The 18,153-nt window shown below is 57.3% G+C and overlaps 1 protein-coding gene across 1 annotated transcript; it reads left to right on the forward strand.

Annotated features, from left to right (window-relative positions):
* Positions 1–10,389: 10,389 nt before the first annotated feature.
* LOC136788507 (scavenger receptor cysteine-rich type 1 protein M130-like) lies at positions 10,390–15,465 on the forward strand. The gene is made up of 9 exons (XM_066987060.1): positions 10,390–10,777; positions 11,003–11,317; positions 11,426–11,752; positions 11,834–12,148; positions 12,484–12,798; positions 13,284–13,724; positions 14,075–14,110; positions 14,380–14,520; positions 15,189–15,465. Exons 1-9 carry the CDS (start codon positions 10,390–10,392, stop codon positions 15,377–15,379), a joined length of 2,469 nt encoding a protein of 822 aa, XP_066843161.1. The 3' UTR covers positions 15,380–15,465.
* Positions 15,466–18,153: the final 2,688 nt, after the last annotated feature.

The following is an 18,153-nucleotide window of genomic DNA, read 5'->3' on the forward strand; positions in this document are numbered from 1 at the left end:
CAGGTTATCCAGAGAAATTGTGGGATGGTGTCCTATTCCTAAAAGCGTTCAAGGCCAGGTTTGAAGGAGCCTTGAGCAACCTGATTTAGTGGAAGGTGTCCCCAACGTAGCCAGGACAGCTGACACAAAGGGATCAAGTAGATGTTCCAGATCATCCAGCACGCCCTGCTGCCCACCACCCCACTACCAAAAGCACCTTCCAGCCTGCAGCAGAGGAGCCTGCTGGGGAAGAGATGGAGGGGTGTGGGGATCCATCAGCAGGATCAGGGAGCCAGTTTGAGTGCCATGTCTGTCCCAAGGGTAAAACCCTTATGCCCACTCAGCTCCTGCAGGAGAGTTTTCTGTGCCCATGGGTGCTGGGCAGGCATCCTTGGGCTACATGGGTGCCAAAGGAAGCAGAAGGTGGGTGCTGCTACTGAGTGCATCATGGGGCTTCACAGAGAGCCACTTTTCCTGGAAACTGCCTGTGGCTGGCAGGATGGAAATGTCTCTGTCACCAGGAATAGTGTCCAGGAACCAGGGGCTCTGGCAGCCCCACAACCTGACACTGATCTTGCTGGCCCGAAGATGTGCCCCTTCCCCACCAATGTATCACTGATATCGAATTATTATATCAGGAGTCCATGTTTTCCTTGTCCATATGAGAGTGCACAGGATGTGGGTGTGGAGAGATGACTACCAGTGAGCAGAAGTTCCATAAGATATTCCCTAGGGGCATCCTGCGGGACAGTGACTCAAGGTCACTTTCCTTTGATGGCAATGTGCCCTGGGAATGCACCTGAATGAAACAAATCTAGACATGAAGACTTTCTCACCCACCACAAAGAGTTTTGAACACTTCCCTAACATGTATGCTCACGGCTTGATATTCTTTTTTTCCGTATTGAGGTGGCCATTTCCTTCAGGATGCCCTGAAGGAGCTGAAGAACTCCCAGGGAAATGTGAGTCCAGACATGTGGGAGGCCTTCTGAAGCATGAGCTGGTTGGCAGGCAGAGTACCTGAGGGATTGTGCAGGGCATCCCCTGCACCCACTGCTACTGGGAGGGCTGGGAAGAGGCCTCCTGAGCACAACAGCTCCTTGTAGCCCTGTGGATGCTGGCTGTGAGGTCACTTCTGTCCCACCCCTGACCGGCCAACAGCAGGGAGGCAGAGCCTCTGAGGTCATAAAGGCCATAGAAAGCTGCCCCCAACAGGGTGACACATTTGGGGAGGCCAGGGGAAAGCTGGGAGAATAATGGTGGGAAGTCTATAGGAGAGAAGATTGGCTTGGCTAACTGAAAGGAAAGATCTAAAAGAGGTGAGAGGGATTCAGGTAAGGCTGGTGCTGCTGCAACACTTACTAGGAAAACATTTACGTCAAGCCCTGGCAATATTTCTAAGCAGTAGCCATAAGCCCTCCCCCTACATCTAAATGCTATCCCTCTCTCTGCAAGGAATCTGCTACTCTTATCCCTAACCTCAAACCTCATCTGGCATGGGTTGGCCAAGTCCCAAACCCATAAGGCCTTTACCATATCTCATTTCTTAGCCTATTCCTCAGCCTTTCGTCCCTAGCATTGAATTCCAGCCTTAACATGATTCCTCAACAGAGCCCTGAAGAAAATCCCAACAAATAACAACAAATAACATCTCTACACTAGACACAGACTAGAACCCAAAAAGCAGAAAACACAGGCCTCCTTCTAATACTCTGCCCAAACACTAACCCTGGAAGGCAAGATCTAATCCCTAAACCCTAACCTGATCACCTAATACTCAAATCCTGCATTCCTATGATCTAGTCACCTAACTGAAGCAGTCTGGCCTCATGAAGCTGGGCAGGGCTTGGGAGGTCCTGCAGCAATCACTTGGTCTTGGAGGAGGCAGGTGAGGTGACATGGATCTGGACAGGTCACAAGACTCAAGGAGGTGATGGGTGGGGATGCTTTGCTGAAGTCAGATGTGCCTCACGATATCAGGAGGCAGCAGGAGGCCCATGGCTGTGCAGATGGGTGTCAGGGCACTCCACACATCTTGTTTGACTATTACTTGAACTCCACAGGCAGGAAATACTGCAGTGAGCACTTTGGGGAACTTTCCAGCCCAGACCAGGATTACCACATGCCCTGAGACAAGCTACAGTATCTCTGTTGTGGCCCCTTGGTCCTGGAATGGCCAGGTGTGTGTCACCCATCTTGTCCTGTAGTGAAATGCATGGGTGTGCAGAGGTGGCCCATGGTAGTACAGTCCCTGATGCTCTGGGGCGTGTGTGTGTGTGTGTTTGGTTTGGTGCAAACACCTGGGCTGATTTCTAACTTCCCACCTAAGCAAAAGTGAGGAATAGCTCACCCCCTACCAAAACCCTCCTTGTCTTATCTCTTCCATGGAGAGAATAGCCAAAAAAGCTCTGAGCAGTTCTCCCAGGGTTTGCATCTGCTAGCAGCCCCAAAGCAGCAGCAGTGCCTTGCCATTGCCTGCTCATGGGTCTGCTGCTGCTTGTCTGGGCTCTGTTTTTACTTTGCAGGTGGGAGGTTGTATTGGGTTTACATGGAAAGGGTTTTGTAGCAGGGGGGCTGCAGGGCTGGTGTCTGTGAGGAGAGTCCAGAAGCTGCCCCTTGTTAGAGAAGAGCCACTTCCAGCTGGCTCCAAAAGGGACATGCTGCTGGCCAACCTCAGCCAATGAGTGATGCTGTTTGTACATCTGTGAGAGCATTTTAAAGAAAGGGGTAAAAATGACATGCAGGAATAGCTGGGAGAGAAGATTGAGAAAATGTGAGAGAAAACAATCCTGCAGACACCAAGGTCAGTGAAGAAAGAGGGTGAGGTGGTGTTCCAGGTGCTGGAGAAGAAGTTCCCCTGCAGCCTGTGGCGCACCATGTTGGAGCAGATCTCCACACTGCAGCTGATGGAAGACCCCATGTGGGAGCAGGTGGATGTGGCCTGAAGGAGGCTGCAGTCCAGGGAGAGCCCCTGCAGGAGAAGACTGCGTCAGAACTGTGGAGAGGAGCTCAGCTCTAGACAGCCCCTCATGGTGGGGCCTTTCTTCTGAGGAGAAACGGATATTCAACCCTTTGACAGGTGCTGCACAGACAAGGACAGGACTCAGGATGGCATCGCCCTTCAAGAAGGAACTACCTTTGGGATTCCCTCAAAGGGTAGAACTCCTGGCTGTGTCACAGCTTGAGTCACTGCACTGTGAATGCTGACCAAAGTCCCACCATGATGGATGCAACCTCATGCTTCCCCTGCAGCCACTCCCTCTGGTCTTCCTGAACTACCATTGACAGTGCAGACTCAAGCAAACAGAGACAAAAGGGAATGCAAGAATGCCCATGCTGCACAAACTCAACGACAATGATACATGCTAGCAAGTAACTGGAACATGAGTGGAGCACCAGCTCATCACAAGCACCAGATTCATGCTTAGTTGGTTTGAAAGGACTGAGCACAGGGCATTAGAAAAAAACAAAACAAACAACAAAAAAAAAACATAAGGAGCTACATCTTCTCCGTCTGGACTCAGCAGCAGCAGCCCTGCAAAATGACAACCCATCTGGCCGCTCATGGCTTGGACAAGTGTACAGGTTGCTGCTTGAAGAACTGTCTGGAAGGCCATCACAGAATCACAGAATCACAGAATCGTCTAGGTTGAAAGAGACCTCCAAGATCACCTAGTCCAACCTCTGTCCTAACACTAACAAGTCCTACACTAAACCATATCACTAAGCTCTACATCTAAACGTCTTTTAAAGACCTCCAGGGATGGCGATTCAACCACCTCCCTGGGCAGTCCATTCCAATGCCTAACAACTTTTTCAGTAAAGAAGTTCTTCCTAACATCCAACCTAAACCTCCCCTGGCGCAACTTTAGCCCATTCCCCCTCGTCCTGTCACCAGGCATGTGGGAGAATAGACCAACCCCCACCTCTCTACAGCCTCCTTTAAGGTACCTATAGAGAGCGATGAGGTCTCCCCTGAGCCTCCTCTTCTTGAGGCTAAACAACCCCAGCTCCCTCAGCCACTCCTCGTAAGACTTGTTCTCCAGACCCCTCATCAGCTTCGTTGCCCTTCTCTGGACACGCTCCAGCACCTCGATGTCCTTGTAGCGAGGCGCCCAAAACTGAACACAGTACTCGAGGTGTGGTCTCACTAGAGCTGAGAAAAGGGGAATAATCACTTCCCTAGACCTGCTGGCCACACTGCTTCTGATACAAGCCAGGATGCTGTTGGCCTTCTTGGCCACCTGAGCACACTGCTGGCTCATATTCAGCCGACTATCAACCAGTATTCCCAGGTCCTTCTCTGCCAGGCAGATTTTCAACCACTCATCTCCCAGCCTGTAGCACTGATTGGGGTTGTTACATCCCAGATGCAGGACCCGGCACTTGGCCTTGTTGAACTTCATGCAGTTGACCTCAGCCCATTGGTCCAGCCTATCCAGATCCTCCTGCAGAGCCTTCCTTCCCTCGAGCAGATCGACACACACACCTAACTTGGTGTCATCTGCAAACTTACTGAGGGTGCACTCGATCCCCTCATCCAGGTCATCGATAAAGATATTAAAGAGGACTGGCCCCAGGACTGAGCACTGGGGGACTCCACTAGTAACCGGCCTCCAACTGGATTTGGCTCCATTCACCACTACTCTTTGGGCCCGGCCATCCAGCCAGTTTCTAACCCAACGAAGTGTACACCAGTCCAAGCCATGAGCAGCCTGTTTCTTCAGGAGAATGCTGTGGGAAACGGTGTCAAAAGCCTTACTGAAGTCAAGGTAGACCACATCCACAGCCTTCCCCTCACCCACCAAGCACGTCACTTGGTCATAGAAGGAGATCAGGTTCGTCAAGCAGGACCTACCTTTCATAAAACCATGCTGACTGGACCTGATTGCCTGGTTGCCTTGCAAGTGCCGCATGATGACACTCAAGATAATCTGCTCCATGAGCTTCCCTGGCACTGCTCAAAGAGTCTGAGTGAAGAGAGATCAGTCCAGTTGGTGGACGGTCACCGGTGGCACTCCCCAAGCCTGAGTACTGGGTCCAGTTTTCTTTTCTATTTTAATGGATTATCTGACTGAGAGGATCAAGTACACCCTCAGTACATTTGCAGATGATAACAAGTTAGGTGGGACAGTTGATCTTCTTGTGGGTAGGAAAGGTTTGCAGAGGGACCTGGAAAGAGGGACCTGGATTGATGGACTGAGTCCAATCACATGACATTCAATAATGATTAAGTGCCAGCTCCTGCACTTGGATCATAACAACCCCATGCAGCAGCATAGGCTTGGGGAAGAGTGGCTGGAAAGCTGCCCAGCAGAAAAGCACCTGGGGATGTTGGTCAACAGCCAGCTGAACATGAGCCCCCACCCCCTGTCAAGGGCATGGATACTGACATCTTCCAATAGATCATCTGTGCTTATGAGGTCACTGTCAGCTGAATATCTGATAGGCCAGGAGCAGGCCCATGGCAGGTGAATGTTCCTGTGATGCCAGTGGTGCCTGAGTAGCTGACAGGCCAAGAGCAAACATGGCCTGTGCTAGACGCTGTGAGGACCCTGGTGCCTGAGAAGCTTGTAGGCCAGGAATAAGCACATGGCTTGTGTGGGTCTGTGGGAGCTTATGATGACATGTCAGTGATGGCACCCCATGCTTGATTACTCCTGCAATCCAACAGAAACCCCAGGCGCCTGTCTACTGGTGCATCACACTTGTTCATAGGTGAGCAGAAAGCAAAGAGGTGTCTATGTGGTGCTCAGGTCAGTGGTGCCTGTGGAGCTGACAGACCAGCAGCAGGCCCACAGCTCTTGTAGGAGCTTGTGAGGTCACTGGTGCCTGAGAAGATGACAGGCGGGAAGGAGACCCATGCCTGGGGAATGTACTTGTGATGCCACTCTTGGCTGAGTAGCCAGTAGGCCAGGAGCAAGTGCATGGCTGTATAAGTTCTTGGGAGGTCACTGGAGCCTGACTACCTCCATGGCGAGTATGCATCAGCTGCACGGATATCAGAGAATCACAGAATCGTAGAATGGTTTGGGTTGTAAGAACCCTAGTGACCATCTAGTCCCACCCCCCTGCTACAGGCAGGGACACCTTCCATTGGGCAACATGTGCTTATGAGGTCATGGTCAGCTGAGGAGGTGATAGGCCAGGAGCAGGCCCCTGGCCTGTGAATGTCGTTTGGATGCCAGTGGTGCCTGTGTAACTAACTGGCTGAGAGCAAACATGGCCTGTGCTAGATGCGGTGAGGACCCTGGTGCCTGAGAAGCCAGTAGGCCAGGAATAAGCACCTGGCTTGTGTGGGTCTGTGGGGAGCTCATTGGTGATCAATCAGCTGATAGGTCAGGGCAAGGCCCATGGATTGTCCAGGTACCTGTGAGGTCACTGGTGCCTGAGGAGCTGGCAGGCCTGGAACAGGCCAAGAACTTGTGTAGGTGTTTGTGAGGTCATTGCTGTCTGAATACAGGCCAGGAGCAGGCCCATGGCAGGTGAGGATGCTATGGCATCACCTGGAGCTGGGTTGGACAGAATCATGAAATATCCCGCGCTGGAATGAATTGAAGATCAGTGAATCTAACTCCAGCCTCCAGACTAAAAAATAAACTAGATGTATCTAAAACACTATAAAAGATATAAATATATATAAAAACTATAAAATATATATTTTTAAAAAATTTATATTTTTATTAGGTATGGACATTTATATATTATATAGAAATATAATATAATAATATGTAATATATAATATATGTAAAATATACAATATAATATATATAATGTAATGTAATATAATATAATATATATTTTATATAATATATACATTATAACAGATAATGTACAATATATAATACAATACAATATAATATAAAAATATATATTTTCTATATTTATATAAATATATATTTTTATTAAAAATATATATGTACATATATATAAAACTATGTGTATCTAAAAAATAAACTATATGTCTGAGAGCACTGTCCAAACACTTCTTGGACCCTGCCAGGCTTGGTGTTGCGAGGAGGCTGGGAGGCAGCGCAGGGCCAGGCCTGGGCACGGGGCCAGGAGGAAACCACCGCCTTCCTGCCCGGGCGCCATGTCACGTGGGCTGCGGTTTGTGCACCTGCAGTGGCAGGCAGGCTCCAGCTCCCGACCCGCCGCGGGGAATAACGGCCCCTGGGTGACACGCTGAGAGCCAGGGAGACGCCTGAGGCTCTGGGCTGCAGCTCTGCTGCCAGGGCAGGCCCTGGACCAGCTCTGGCTGCTGCCAGGACCCCACAGGAGGCTCCCTGGGGAGGGACGGGCCAGCCAGCGCTCCCGGCATGGGGCTCGGGCCCTGCCCAAGGGCCTTTCCCAGCTGCTGCTGCCAGCACAGCGGGGGCTGTAGCAGGGGCAGGGGCTGGGCCCTTCCCAGCCTGACACAGCCCCGCTGCAGGCCCAGCCCCGTGGATCCCATGGCGCAGGGACGGCCGGACAATCGCACCTTGGGCTCTTGGATGCTACAGCTTAGAAGATGCTCCGTGCTCGTGGTCCCCATAGCGGGCTGCAAGGGGTGTCAGACCCATCTGCCCCCACACCCAGCCCTACCCCACGATGATCTCCCACCGCAGTGACGTGAGACCCGCAGCGGAGCCGTCCCTCATATATGGTCATGAAGAGCGCTGGAGAAGTTCATTGGAGAGCTGGGCTGCGTCGGAGGGGAGATCAGTGCCGATAACGTCTAAAAAGGTGCCTGCTGCTTCGATTGGCTCCTCCTGCAGCTGGGACAGCATCTGCACAGATATATTGCTCCCTCATCATCACCTCCACTGCATCGTGGGTCCGAGGAGCTCCAGCAGCAGGGCCGTGCTGTGAGGGCAGGAGCCTCAGGATGGGGACAGAGGGACTCCTGTCCCCTTGGGTGCTGTGGCTGCTCCTCTGGGTGCAGCCTTGCAGAGGTAAGTGCTTTGTTCCACAGCCTGGGGCCAGCAGGCAGCAGCGGAGTCATTGGGACCCCTCAGCAGCAGTGGGGTCATCAGGATCCCCCTGGGAGTGGGGTTGCTTTCCAGGCACCACTGAAATGAGAGGCAGAAGGTTCTCAGTCCCTCAGCCCTGTGCTTTAATCGGTGTCTCTCTGGGTGGGAGGGGATAATCCATTTCCACAGCTCCCATGATTACGGCAGCCCATGCCTGGCTGCATTTCCAGACACCGTGTCCTCGTGTACCCTTTTGGGACCCCTTGTTCCCCAGCACTGTCCCTCTGGAGATGGAGAAGGCCCAGACAGTAACAGCAGTCCTCAGCCATCTCCTGGGCACAGCCTATGTCTGGGGTGTCCTGGAGGGGTTGTGTGCTGCTCCCTGCCCCTGGGATTTGGGGAAACAGTGATCCCAGGAGGGCAGGTTGTGCCCCCCAGACAGAAGGAGACTGGGGCTTCTGCACCAGAGGTGACAGAGAGGTGTCCTTCCTGGGGGCCCCGGCCAAGCTTAGAGGCTGGGCTGACAGCAGGGATGAGGAGGGGACACAGGTTGGGGGGGAACCTTGTGATTTTTTCTTTGTGCCCCCTGGACAGACAGGAAGCCCCAGGGTTTTTGGTACATTTGGGAGGTGCCTGAGGCAGGTGGGACAGGGAGAAGTATGGGTCAAGGAACATGGGGCTATTCAGGGGCTCCTGGGCTGGGGAGGTGTGGGAGCCCTGTGCAGGGCTGGGGGTGGTATGCAGGTGGGCATGGGCAGGGGCAGGGAGCCACTGGTGTGGGAGGAGGTGCTGAGGGCTGTGTGGCAGTGAATGGTGCAAGAGGGCTGAAGCTGGGCACCCCCAGCCCAGTTCAACCCATGGGGAGAGCAAAGACCCCAACACCACCCCAGGGACAGGCCGTGCAGGACAGGGCTCCCACCCTGGAGTCTGTGACTGTGCCTGACCCAGGGACAATCTCAGACCCACAGTGTGGGGCTCGAAGGTCTCCTGACCCTTCCTGTGTTGGTGTTTGAAGGGACTGCGGAGCTGAGGCTGGCGGATGGCGGCAGGCGTTGTGCTGGGAGAGTGGAGGTGAAACACCAGGGCCAGTGGGGGACTGTGTGTGGTTATTCGTGGGACAAGGACGATGCTGCAGTGGTTTGTAGGCAGCTGGGCTGTGGGGCTGCTCTGGAAGCTCCTAAGTATGGACACTTTGGGCCAGGATCTGGCCCCATTTGGATGGTTGTTGTTCGATGTCATGGCACCGAGTCTGCCCTGTCTGACTGTAGTCATGCAGGACGTGGTGAATCCTACTGTTCTCACAATTCGGATGCTGGAGTGATATGTTCAGGTAAGGGCTCAGCCCATTCCCCACATTTTGGGGATGGGACAGGGGAAAAGAGTAACAGCTCATGGATCAGGGCACTGATGAGCTCGGTCTGTCACTGCTGTTGTCCCACGTTCCTGGGAAAAGCCCAGTGGAGCCCAGCCTAGATACCCAAACCCAGCCTTATCCTTGAGCTGGAGCAGCCAACCCTGGGGAGGTGCCCAGGGCTGGGAGACGAAAGCCCCCACCCTTCCCCATTGTGCTGGCTGGTTCCCATCTTTCTCCTCCCATTCGCCCTGGCCTTGTCTGGTAGGCTGGTCCCTATGCCAGGGGAATCTAGAGCAACTCCCCCAGCCACCAGCAGCCTCAGGGAAGGGCGTGCAATGGCCCAGGATGTTTGGGTTGTACCCCCGTCAGACAAGAGAAGCTCGGCCAAAGCAGAGGGGCTGTTCAGAGGGCAGGAGCACTGGGCTTGAGCAGAGGAGCAGGGTGGCAAGTGGCACCTTGTTCCTGTGCCAGGGTCACCCCATGAGAGCCAAACCCTGGAGACATGGCCCCTCCAGGCCATGCTGACCCACTGCCCAGCCTCTCCCGCCTGCCCTGTGCCCCAGGGGCTGTGCCAGCATCTCCTGGCTCTCCTCGGTGCCTGCCTTTGCACTGGGAGCTCGTGTCAGCCAGGGCTGCTCTCTGCCTGCTCTCCAGCCCTCTGCCCAGCTGGTGGCTGGGGACATGCATGCCCAGCACCACACTCTGTCCCTGCCTGAGGACCCCCCCTTTACCTGCTCCCCAGATGTGCCCCATCTAACAGCAACTCCCCAAGAGCCCCAGCAGCCCCTGGGAACAGGGGGCTTTTCTGGCAGCTCCAAGGGGTTCCTCAGCCTGGCCTGAGCCTGGTGGGGCAGAGCAGGCTGCAGCAGCCCCCAGTGCCTGGGTCCGTCTCCCTGGGCCCACGTGCTGCGGGTGCTGCAGTGCTGGGTCTAGGGCCGGGCAGCCCAGGGGCTCCGGGGAGCAGCAGTTTCCCTGAGCGGTGCCTGCGGCTGGGGGCTTGGGAGAGAGGGCAGCCCATGGGTGCTGGGCTGGTTTCTGAGGAGCAGCAGGGGGACCCTGAGCTGTTTGTGCCATTGGCACCCCCTGAGAGCTGCTGGGCTGGCCATGGGGCTCTGCAGGTGGGAGGTGGGCACGGAAGTGCCAGAGGGCTCTGGGAACTCACAGGTCTCCTCGGTTGCTCCAGGATTTGTCCGGCTGGTTGGAGGGGACAGCCCCTGCTCAGGAAGTGTGGAGGTCTACAACAGGGACCACTGGAAAGCTGTCTGTGACTCCCAGTTTGGTGCCAAAGCTGCCGAGGTGGTCTGCAGGGAGCTGCAGTGTGGCACAGCCCTGTCAGTGCATGGGGCAGCTCACCTGGGAGAAGGGGCCGGTCCTGTCTGGGCCAGAGAGCTGCAGTGTGTGGGGAATGAATCCACCATCCTCTTCTGCCCCTGGGGGGCCCCCAGGGACCAGACCTGCACCCACGGCAATGGCACTCATGTCACCTGCACACGTAAGGACTTAGGGTGGGATGGTGCCCACGGGGGCTGTGGTGGGGGCAGGAGAGCAGGGTGGGCACTGGGCTGTGCTGGGAGGGGGACAGGTGGGGTGAGGGGGAGATCTGCAGCCCTAAAAGAGTGCTGCAGGAGGGGAAAGGCACGTTGTCCCTTTGGCCTCTCCTGCAGCTCCTGTGGGAGCAAGAGCACAAATGTGACCTCTCACCCTCCTTTGTCCCCAGAGTACACAGGGTTCAGGCTGGTGAATGGCAGCACGGCGTGTGCGGGCAGGGTGGAGGTCGAGGTGCTGGGGACGTGGGGGACCCTCTGTGCCTCCCGCTGGGACCTCTCGGACGCCCACGTTCTCTGTCGGCACCTCGGCTGTGGCTTTGCCGAGTCCATTCCTGGAGGAGGGCATTTTGGGAGAGGAACCGGCCCCGTCTGGAGAGACTCGTTCCACTGTGACGGGACTGAAGCCCACCTGGGGCAGTGCCCGGTGACTGCCCTGGGGGCCTCGCAGTGCTCCCACGAGAACGCTGCTGCTGTCATTTGCTCAGGTGAGTGCTGGGCAGTGCTGCAAAGTCCATTTGCCCCTCGTGCGTGACACGGCCACCCAGAGCTGGGGACCCCATGGCAGCGGCTGGCTGAATTTCTGCTCTCACCAGGCCCGGCTCGCCCCATGTCCCTGCGGCTGGTGGGCGGAGGGAGCCGGTGCGACGGGCGCGTGGAGGTCTTCCAGCACGGGACGTGGGGCAGAGTCCTGGATGAGCAGTGGGACATGCAGGAGGCCAGCGTGGTGTGCCGGCAGCTGCAGTGCGGAGAGGCAGAGGCAGCCTACACCCCTGTGAGGGCCGAGCGAGGGCTGGGCCCTGTGGGGCTGCATGGGGTGCGGTGCACAGGGCAAGAGGCTGACCTGAGCCTCTGCAACACCTCCCTGCCCGAGAGCCCACCCTCAGCAGGAATCATGGAGGACGTGGGGGCCGTGTGCCGGGGTGAGTGGTGGTTCATGTCCCCCAGGTGTGGGGCTGGGCAGGCAGCCAGCCCCTGACGGCCGGGGCTTCTCCCCGCTGCAGGGAGCCGGCGGGTCCGGCTGGCAGACGGGTCTGGGCGCTGTGCCGGGAGAGTGGAGATCTACTACCAGGGGCGCTGGGGCACCGTCTGCGACGACGCCTGGGACCTGGCCGACGCTGCCGTCGTTTGCCGCCAGCTGGGCTGTGGAAGGGCCCTGGAGGCAGCCAGCTCTGCTCGGTTCGGGGAGGGCTCCGGGCAGATCTGGCTGGACGGCGTCAACTGCTCCGGGGCCGAAGCTGCTCTCTGGGACTGCCCTGCTGAGGCCTGGGGGCAGCAAGACTGCGGGCACAAAGAGGACGCGGGAGTTGTCTGCTCAGGTCTGTGCTGGGAGTGGGGCTGGGAGCTGGGGCCTGGGAGGATGGGGTGAGGACAGGGCTGGGCAGGGCCGATGCCATCCCTGGCTGCATTGGATCCCCTGCCCAAGCCCATCCTGGGGAAACCCTCACACAGACCCCAGGGTCCCTGGGGAGTCCATTCATTCTGACAGTGAGTGGGGAGGGCAGGGGTGTATGTCAGAGACATCTCTGCCCCCGTATGCAGGAGGGATTCGCTGGCTGTGCCTCCAAATACCCGAGCACCTGGGGTGCAGAGGAGCCTCTGATCCCCCAGCCCCAGACCAGCCTGTTCCCCCTGGGGCCTTTCCTCCTTCCAGAGTTCATGGCCCTGAGGCTGGAGAACAGCGATGGCTGCTCCGGGCGCCTTCAGGTTTTCTACAACGGGACGTGGGGCAGCGTTTGCTCCAACTCGATGACTACCGAGACGGTGTCACTGGTGTGCAAGGAGCTGGGCTGTGGGAATGAAGGGAACCAGGAACCAACCTCAATCTATGCCAAGCTGTCTGGCACCGCGTGGCTGGATCATGTGGAGTGTGGGAAGAGCAACAGCTCCTTCTGGCAGTGTCCCTCTGCTCCCTGGCATCCGCAGTCGTGTGAAGACCTCCGAGAAGAGGCCCACATCACCTGCAATGGTAAATCTGATTCATCAGGCCCCCAGGTCCTCTTCCCCACTGGGTATGGTCAAATGCAGAGAAGGAACCCAGAGGGGCTTTGACTTTCTGCATTAGACCCTGTTGCTGCTGGTGTCACAAAGGTGACTTTAGCTCTCAGAGCCACCCACGTCCACCAGCAGCAGTCAACAGCCAGGCTTTCAGCAGCTCCTGGGGGATGCAGACGCATCTCCAGGCAAGGTCTCAGAGGAGACCATGCAGGGCTTGCAGGAGTCCTCCATCCAGGGACAGCCTCCTGCTGCTCTGTGAACCAGGGACCCTGTGGGGATGTGCACTCAGGTGCCCCCCACAGTGCCGTGCATGTCCCCTGAATGAACGGGGTTCTGCTGCTGCCCTGACCCAGGCAGCATGGGGACGTGTGAGCAGAGGTCAGCCCTGCTCTCTTCTGCACGACCCCCAAAGCAGTCCCCTCAGCCTAACTTCTCTTTCCTTTGGGACATGGACAGAAAGGCCGCAGGTGGCTGCATGCCCCAACTCCACGAGGTGCACAGGTAGGGAGCTGCCCCTGCATGTGCCCCCCTCACCTGGCAGGGCTGTCCCAGCTGTCCCGGTGCAATGGGAGGTCGCTGCCTCCCCAGACAGGGAGAAGATCCGCACCGTGGGAGGCAAGGACGGCTGCTCGGGAAGAGTGGAGGTCTGGCTCCGCGGCGCCTGGGGGACGCTGTGTGACAATGCCTGGGACATGCGGGATGCCGAGGTGGCATGCAGGCAGCTGGGCTGTGGCCCCGCGGTCTATGCCCTGGGCCAGGCTGCCTTTGGAGAGGGGACGGGCCCCATCTGGCTGATGGAGTGTGGGGGAACGGAGCTGTCTCTGCAGGACTGCTGGGCCCAGCCAGGGGACAGCGGTGCCTGCCAGCATAAGGCAGATGCGGCTGTGCATTGCTCAGGTGAGCAGTGGGGCTGGGAGACATCGCTGGGGGCTTGGCAAGGAGCTGGCTTGGGCGTCTCCCCTGCTGGATCCTGGCATCGCCCAGCAGGGGTGTCCCTGCAGAGTGGGAGGCTGGTGGTGGGTGGCGAGCAGCCTCTGTGGGGCTGGATGTCCCCGCACATCCCCTGGGCTGCCTGCACTGTCCTGTGAGTGGCCCAGAGCAGTGGTGCTGGGCCCTGTCCCTGCCACCCTGCCCAGCCCCGCAGGAGGGACAATTCAGGTGGCACATGTTGGGGCCGTCTGCCAGGGAGGCTGCCTGGTACCGCAGCCCCAGCCTCTCAGCCTGGCTCTCCTTCTCCTCCCCTGCAGCTGCACCCAGGACAGCAACATCCCCCCCACAAGCAGGTAAATTGTTCTTCCCCTGGGGCTGGGTCTGCCCATGGCCAGGCTGTGACCCACAGCCAGGGGAAGGGGCTCCCTGCTGGGCTGTGAGACTCCCAAGAAATCGAGGGAGCTGGGGGAAGTCTGTGATGTACCCAGCAGGGTGGGAGCTGCTCCATCACCCAGCCCTGTCCCCCCCAGCCCCTGCTGCCTTTTGTGGTCAGGAGTGGCGTGTCCTGCCCCCAGCCTCTCCCATGCCTGATGCTGCCCCTCCCATGTTCCTGCCCATGCAGTTCCCCCCCGGAGCCCTCTGACCACCACCAGTGAGAGACTCTCGGTGCCTGTCATCATCTGCATCATCCTGGGGGCCCTCCTCTGCCTGCTCCTGGCCCTCCTGGCTGGGCAGGTGCGAAGCGCCAGGGCTCAGCGCAGAGGTGGGTCCTCCCCCAGTGGTCCTGGTGGGGAGATGCCTCCTGGCAGGGTTGGATGTGCTGGGGGTGTTGGTGAGGGCACAGAAACAGAGCTGTGTGCTGTCTCCTGCCCCATGTGCTGCCCCACTGATTGATAGACCATGGGGCACCAGCAGCAAGGGGTGGAGAGAACCCAGACTCCGAGGACATGAGTCCTGGGTGAAGGAGAGAAATGGGAGAGCTGGGCTGAGGGAGACAGGGAGGATGTGCTGCTGTCAGTGCTCTGGGCAGCACTGGCAGGAGGAGCGTGGGGCAGCAGGGTCCATCACTGTGGTTCCAGCCACCCCCCAACAGGGCACGGGCTGTGCTATTGACGCGTGGGGAAGAGATGGAGCAGCTCCATGGGGAGGGGAAATGAAGGAGCTGTTGCAGGGTCTGCGCTGGGACGTGACCCAGGGAACAAAGCAGCAAAAGAGCTGTCTCCAAAGAGATGGTGCGACGCTGACGCTGCCCCAGACCATCTCCATGGGGATGCTGCCTTCCCTGGGGTTGTGGCTGCAGTGCCAACACAACACAGTGGGGCTGTGCTGTGGGGACAGCCCTGTGCTGGCCCAGGGAATGGGGTTGGGGGAGCCCAGTGGGGTCCTGTCCCTCTCTGCCCATCCCCAGACCAGCCCTGCCTCTGTCCCCAGGCTCTGGGAGAGCTGGGGAGCCCTTCCCTGAGGCCGTGTACGAGGAGATCGCTTACAGCCTGACATGGGAGAAGCAGCCAAGGTTCAGTCTCTCAGGTGGGTGCAGGTCCCTGTGGGGGCACATCTGCAGGGCCCTTTCTCCCTGTCCCAGACCAGGGCTGTCCCCTGCGGCTCCTGCCCTTGGTCCCTGAAATCGTTGGGCCGTGGGGTCTGTGGGAGAGCATCCAGTGGTGCTGGGCCCAACAGAGGAGCTTCTTCCCCACCAGCTCTGCCCATCCCAGAGGGGACAGCCCCTCTCTGCCTGGCCTTGCACCTAGGGAACAGCCAAGGGCTTAGCAAAGAGGCTGTCCCAAGGCAGCTCTGGGAGCCTCTCTGAGAAGTACCTCGTCCCAAGGGAACTGGTCTCCTCCCCATGCACCCCCAGCTCTGTTGGTGCCCATCCCCAGCAGTGCTGAGCACCAATCAGGGCAGCAGGACTCATCCCACAGCACCCGCTGAAGCTCTCTGCAGGCTCTTTGTCAGAGGTGTCCTTGACCCAGCTGCAGTCCTACCCCAGGCACAGCGAGGAGGAGGATGGTCTGGGGCCCGACCCAGGGATTGGAGGGGGAAGGAGAGGAAGGGCTCCATCTCTCCTGCCTGCAGACAGACAGACAGCAGTGCTGCTGAGTGTTATCATCAGAGCTGGAAGGATGAAGGCTCTGCTGTGGCCTGACAACAGCAGCTTGTCAGCCCTGTGTCCCTGCACACTCTCCCATCCTCTGCTCTGCAGGATGTCTCTTCTCATTCTGCCACCACCTGCCCTCTCCTTACAGATATCCCTGTCCTGCCTGGAGGTGACCCAGGAGATGGCTATGATGACGCTGGGGAGGTTTCTGACCCTGGGGAGGATCCTGTCCCTGCGCAGGGGGACTGGGATGTGCCCGGGATTCCAGAGGAGGGAGATGGGCCCAGGGATGCAGCCACAGGTGAGAGGGCAATGCAGCGCTGCCGCCTCCTTGGTGCCGACCCCAGCGCCAGGCAAGTCCATGTTGTATCAAGAGCCTGATCTCCCAGCACGGGGAACCTGTCCTGGGAGATTTGCTGGGGGCTGAGAGAATGGGCCGAATGCCTCAGGGCTGGCAAGGAGGAGGAAGATGTTGTACAGCCCCAAAGGGCTCCCCACAGGACCAACCACAGCAACCTGCCTTGATGCTTACAGGGGGAAGACTGCACTCCCAGAGAAGTACCGGTGCCCCTGGAGGTGAGGGAGACACCTCGTCCCCCTTCCCGGGAAGCATGGGCTATGACGATGCTGAAGAGGTGTCTCTGGCATGTCCCCATGAGGACTCCCAGGATGTGTCACCAGAGCCCCATGCACAAGGGTCCCAGAGCCCCAGGCCAGCAGAGCCCAGCCCTGCTGAGCAGCTGGGTGCAGCCAGGAGGGAGGAGAGCTCAGTGCCACTGGGAGAGCCATGAGCACCAGGGAACGGTCTCCCTTTTCCAGCAGGCAGCAGACACACATGGGTATTTCCCCTCTTGATATTCCCCTGTTTTTATGCTGTGTGTTGGCAGATGTTTATATTAAAACCCTCTGGGGCTTTGCCCCAGATCCAGTGCTTCCCTGCCCAGGTGTCAGGGCACCTCCCTGAGGCTGATCAAGGGGAGCAGAGCTCAGAAACACAGCGGTTGGGGAGGGTCACGTCTTAGGGCCAGCAGGATCAGTGTCTGGCTGTGGGGCTGCCAGAGGCCCTGGTCCCTGGACACTATTTCTGCTGACAGAGACATTTCCGTCCTGCCAGCCACAGGCAGTTTCCAGACAAAGTGGCTCTCTGTGAAGCCCCATGAGGCACTCACTGGCAGTGCCCACCCTCTGCTGCCTTGGGCCCCCGTGGAGCCCAAGGATGCCTGCCCAGCACCCACGGGCGGAGATACCTCTCTTACAGGAGCTGAACGGGGAGGAAGGTTGGACCCTTGGGCAGGACTTGGCACCCAAACTGCCCTCCCAGCTCCTGCTGGTGGGTCCCCACAGCCCTCCAGCTCTTCCCCAGCAGGCTCCTCTGCTCCAGGCTGAGAGGTGCTTTTGGTAGTGGGATGGTGGGCTGGAACACCTATTGCAGTATCTATTTAATCCCTTTGGGTCCAGTGTCCTGGCTGTGTCCCATTGCGTTGTCCTGCATACCCCCAACCTACATGTCGTGGGGAGCAGTATGAGAGATGGAGAACCCATTGATATGGTTCAACAATAAGTGAAACACTGGTCTGTTAACAACACTGTTCTGGTCTCAAATGCAAAACTCAGCTGCATATGAGCTTCTCTAAGTAGAACCATAGAGATTCAAAGAGTTTCAAGGGGGAAATGAATCCTAGCACAGGAGCGAGCAGGACTCATCGAGAGAGCTTTAAACTAGCTATGATGGGGAAAGGGGATAAAACAGGGATCACCAGAGAAGTGCCTGGGGGGACAATGCTGAAGCTGGGGATGAGGCAGATGTCTCATCTGAAGTGCATCTACACCAATGAATACAGCATGGGCAACAAACAGGAGGAGTTGGAAGCAACTGTGAGACAGGCTAACTCTGACCTAGTTGCTGTAATGAAGCATGGTGGGATCACTCCCACGACTGGAGTACTGTGATAGACGGCTACAAGATCTTCAGAAGGGATTGACAAGGAAGGAAGAGTGGTGGTATCGCTCTTTATATTAAAGAGTGTTTTGATGTTGAAGAGCTTGGGGTTGGGAATGGTAAAGTTGAGTGTCAATGGATAAGAATGAGGGGAAAGACCTGTAGGGGTGACATCGTGGTGGGGGTCTGTTATATGATCATATGACCAGACTGGTAGATGAGGGAAGGGCTGTTGATGTAGTCTACTTAGACTTCAGCAAAGCCTTTGACATGGTCTCCCACAGTATTCTCCTGGGGAGATTGTCTGCCCGTGGCCTGGACAGGTATATTCTTCTCTGGGTAAAGAACTGGCTGGAGGGCCA

The sequence above is a fragment of the Anser cygnoides genome, chromosome 38, assembly GCF_040182565.1.
Source record: "Anser cygnoides isolate HZ-2024a breed goose chromosome 38, Taihu_goose_T2T_genome, whole genome shotgun sequence".
Classification (NCBI taxonomy): domain Eukaryota; kingdom Metazoa; phylum Chordata; class Aves; order Anseriformes; family Anatidae; genus Anser; species Anser cygnoides.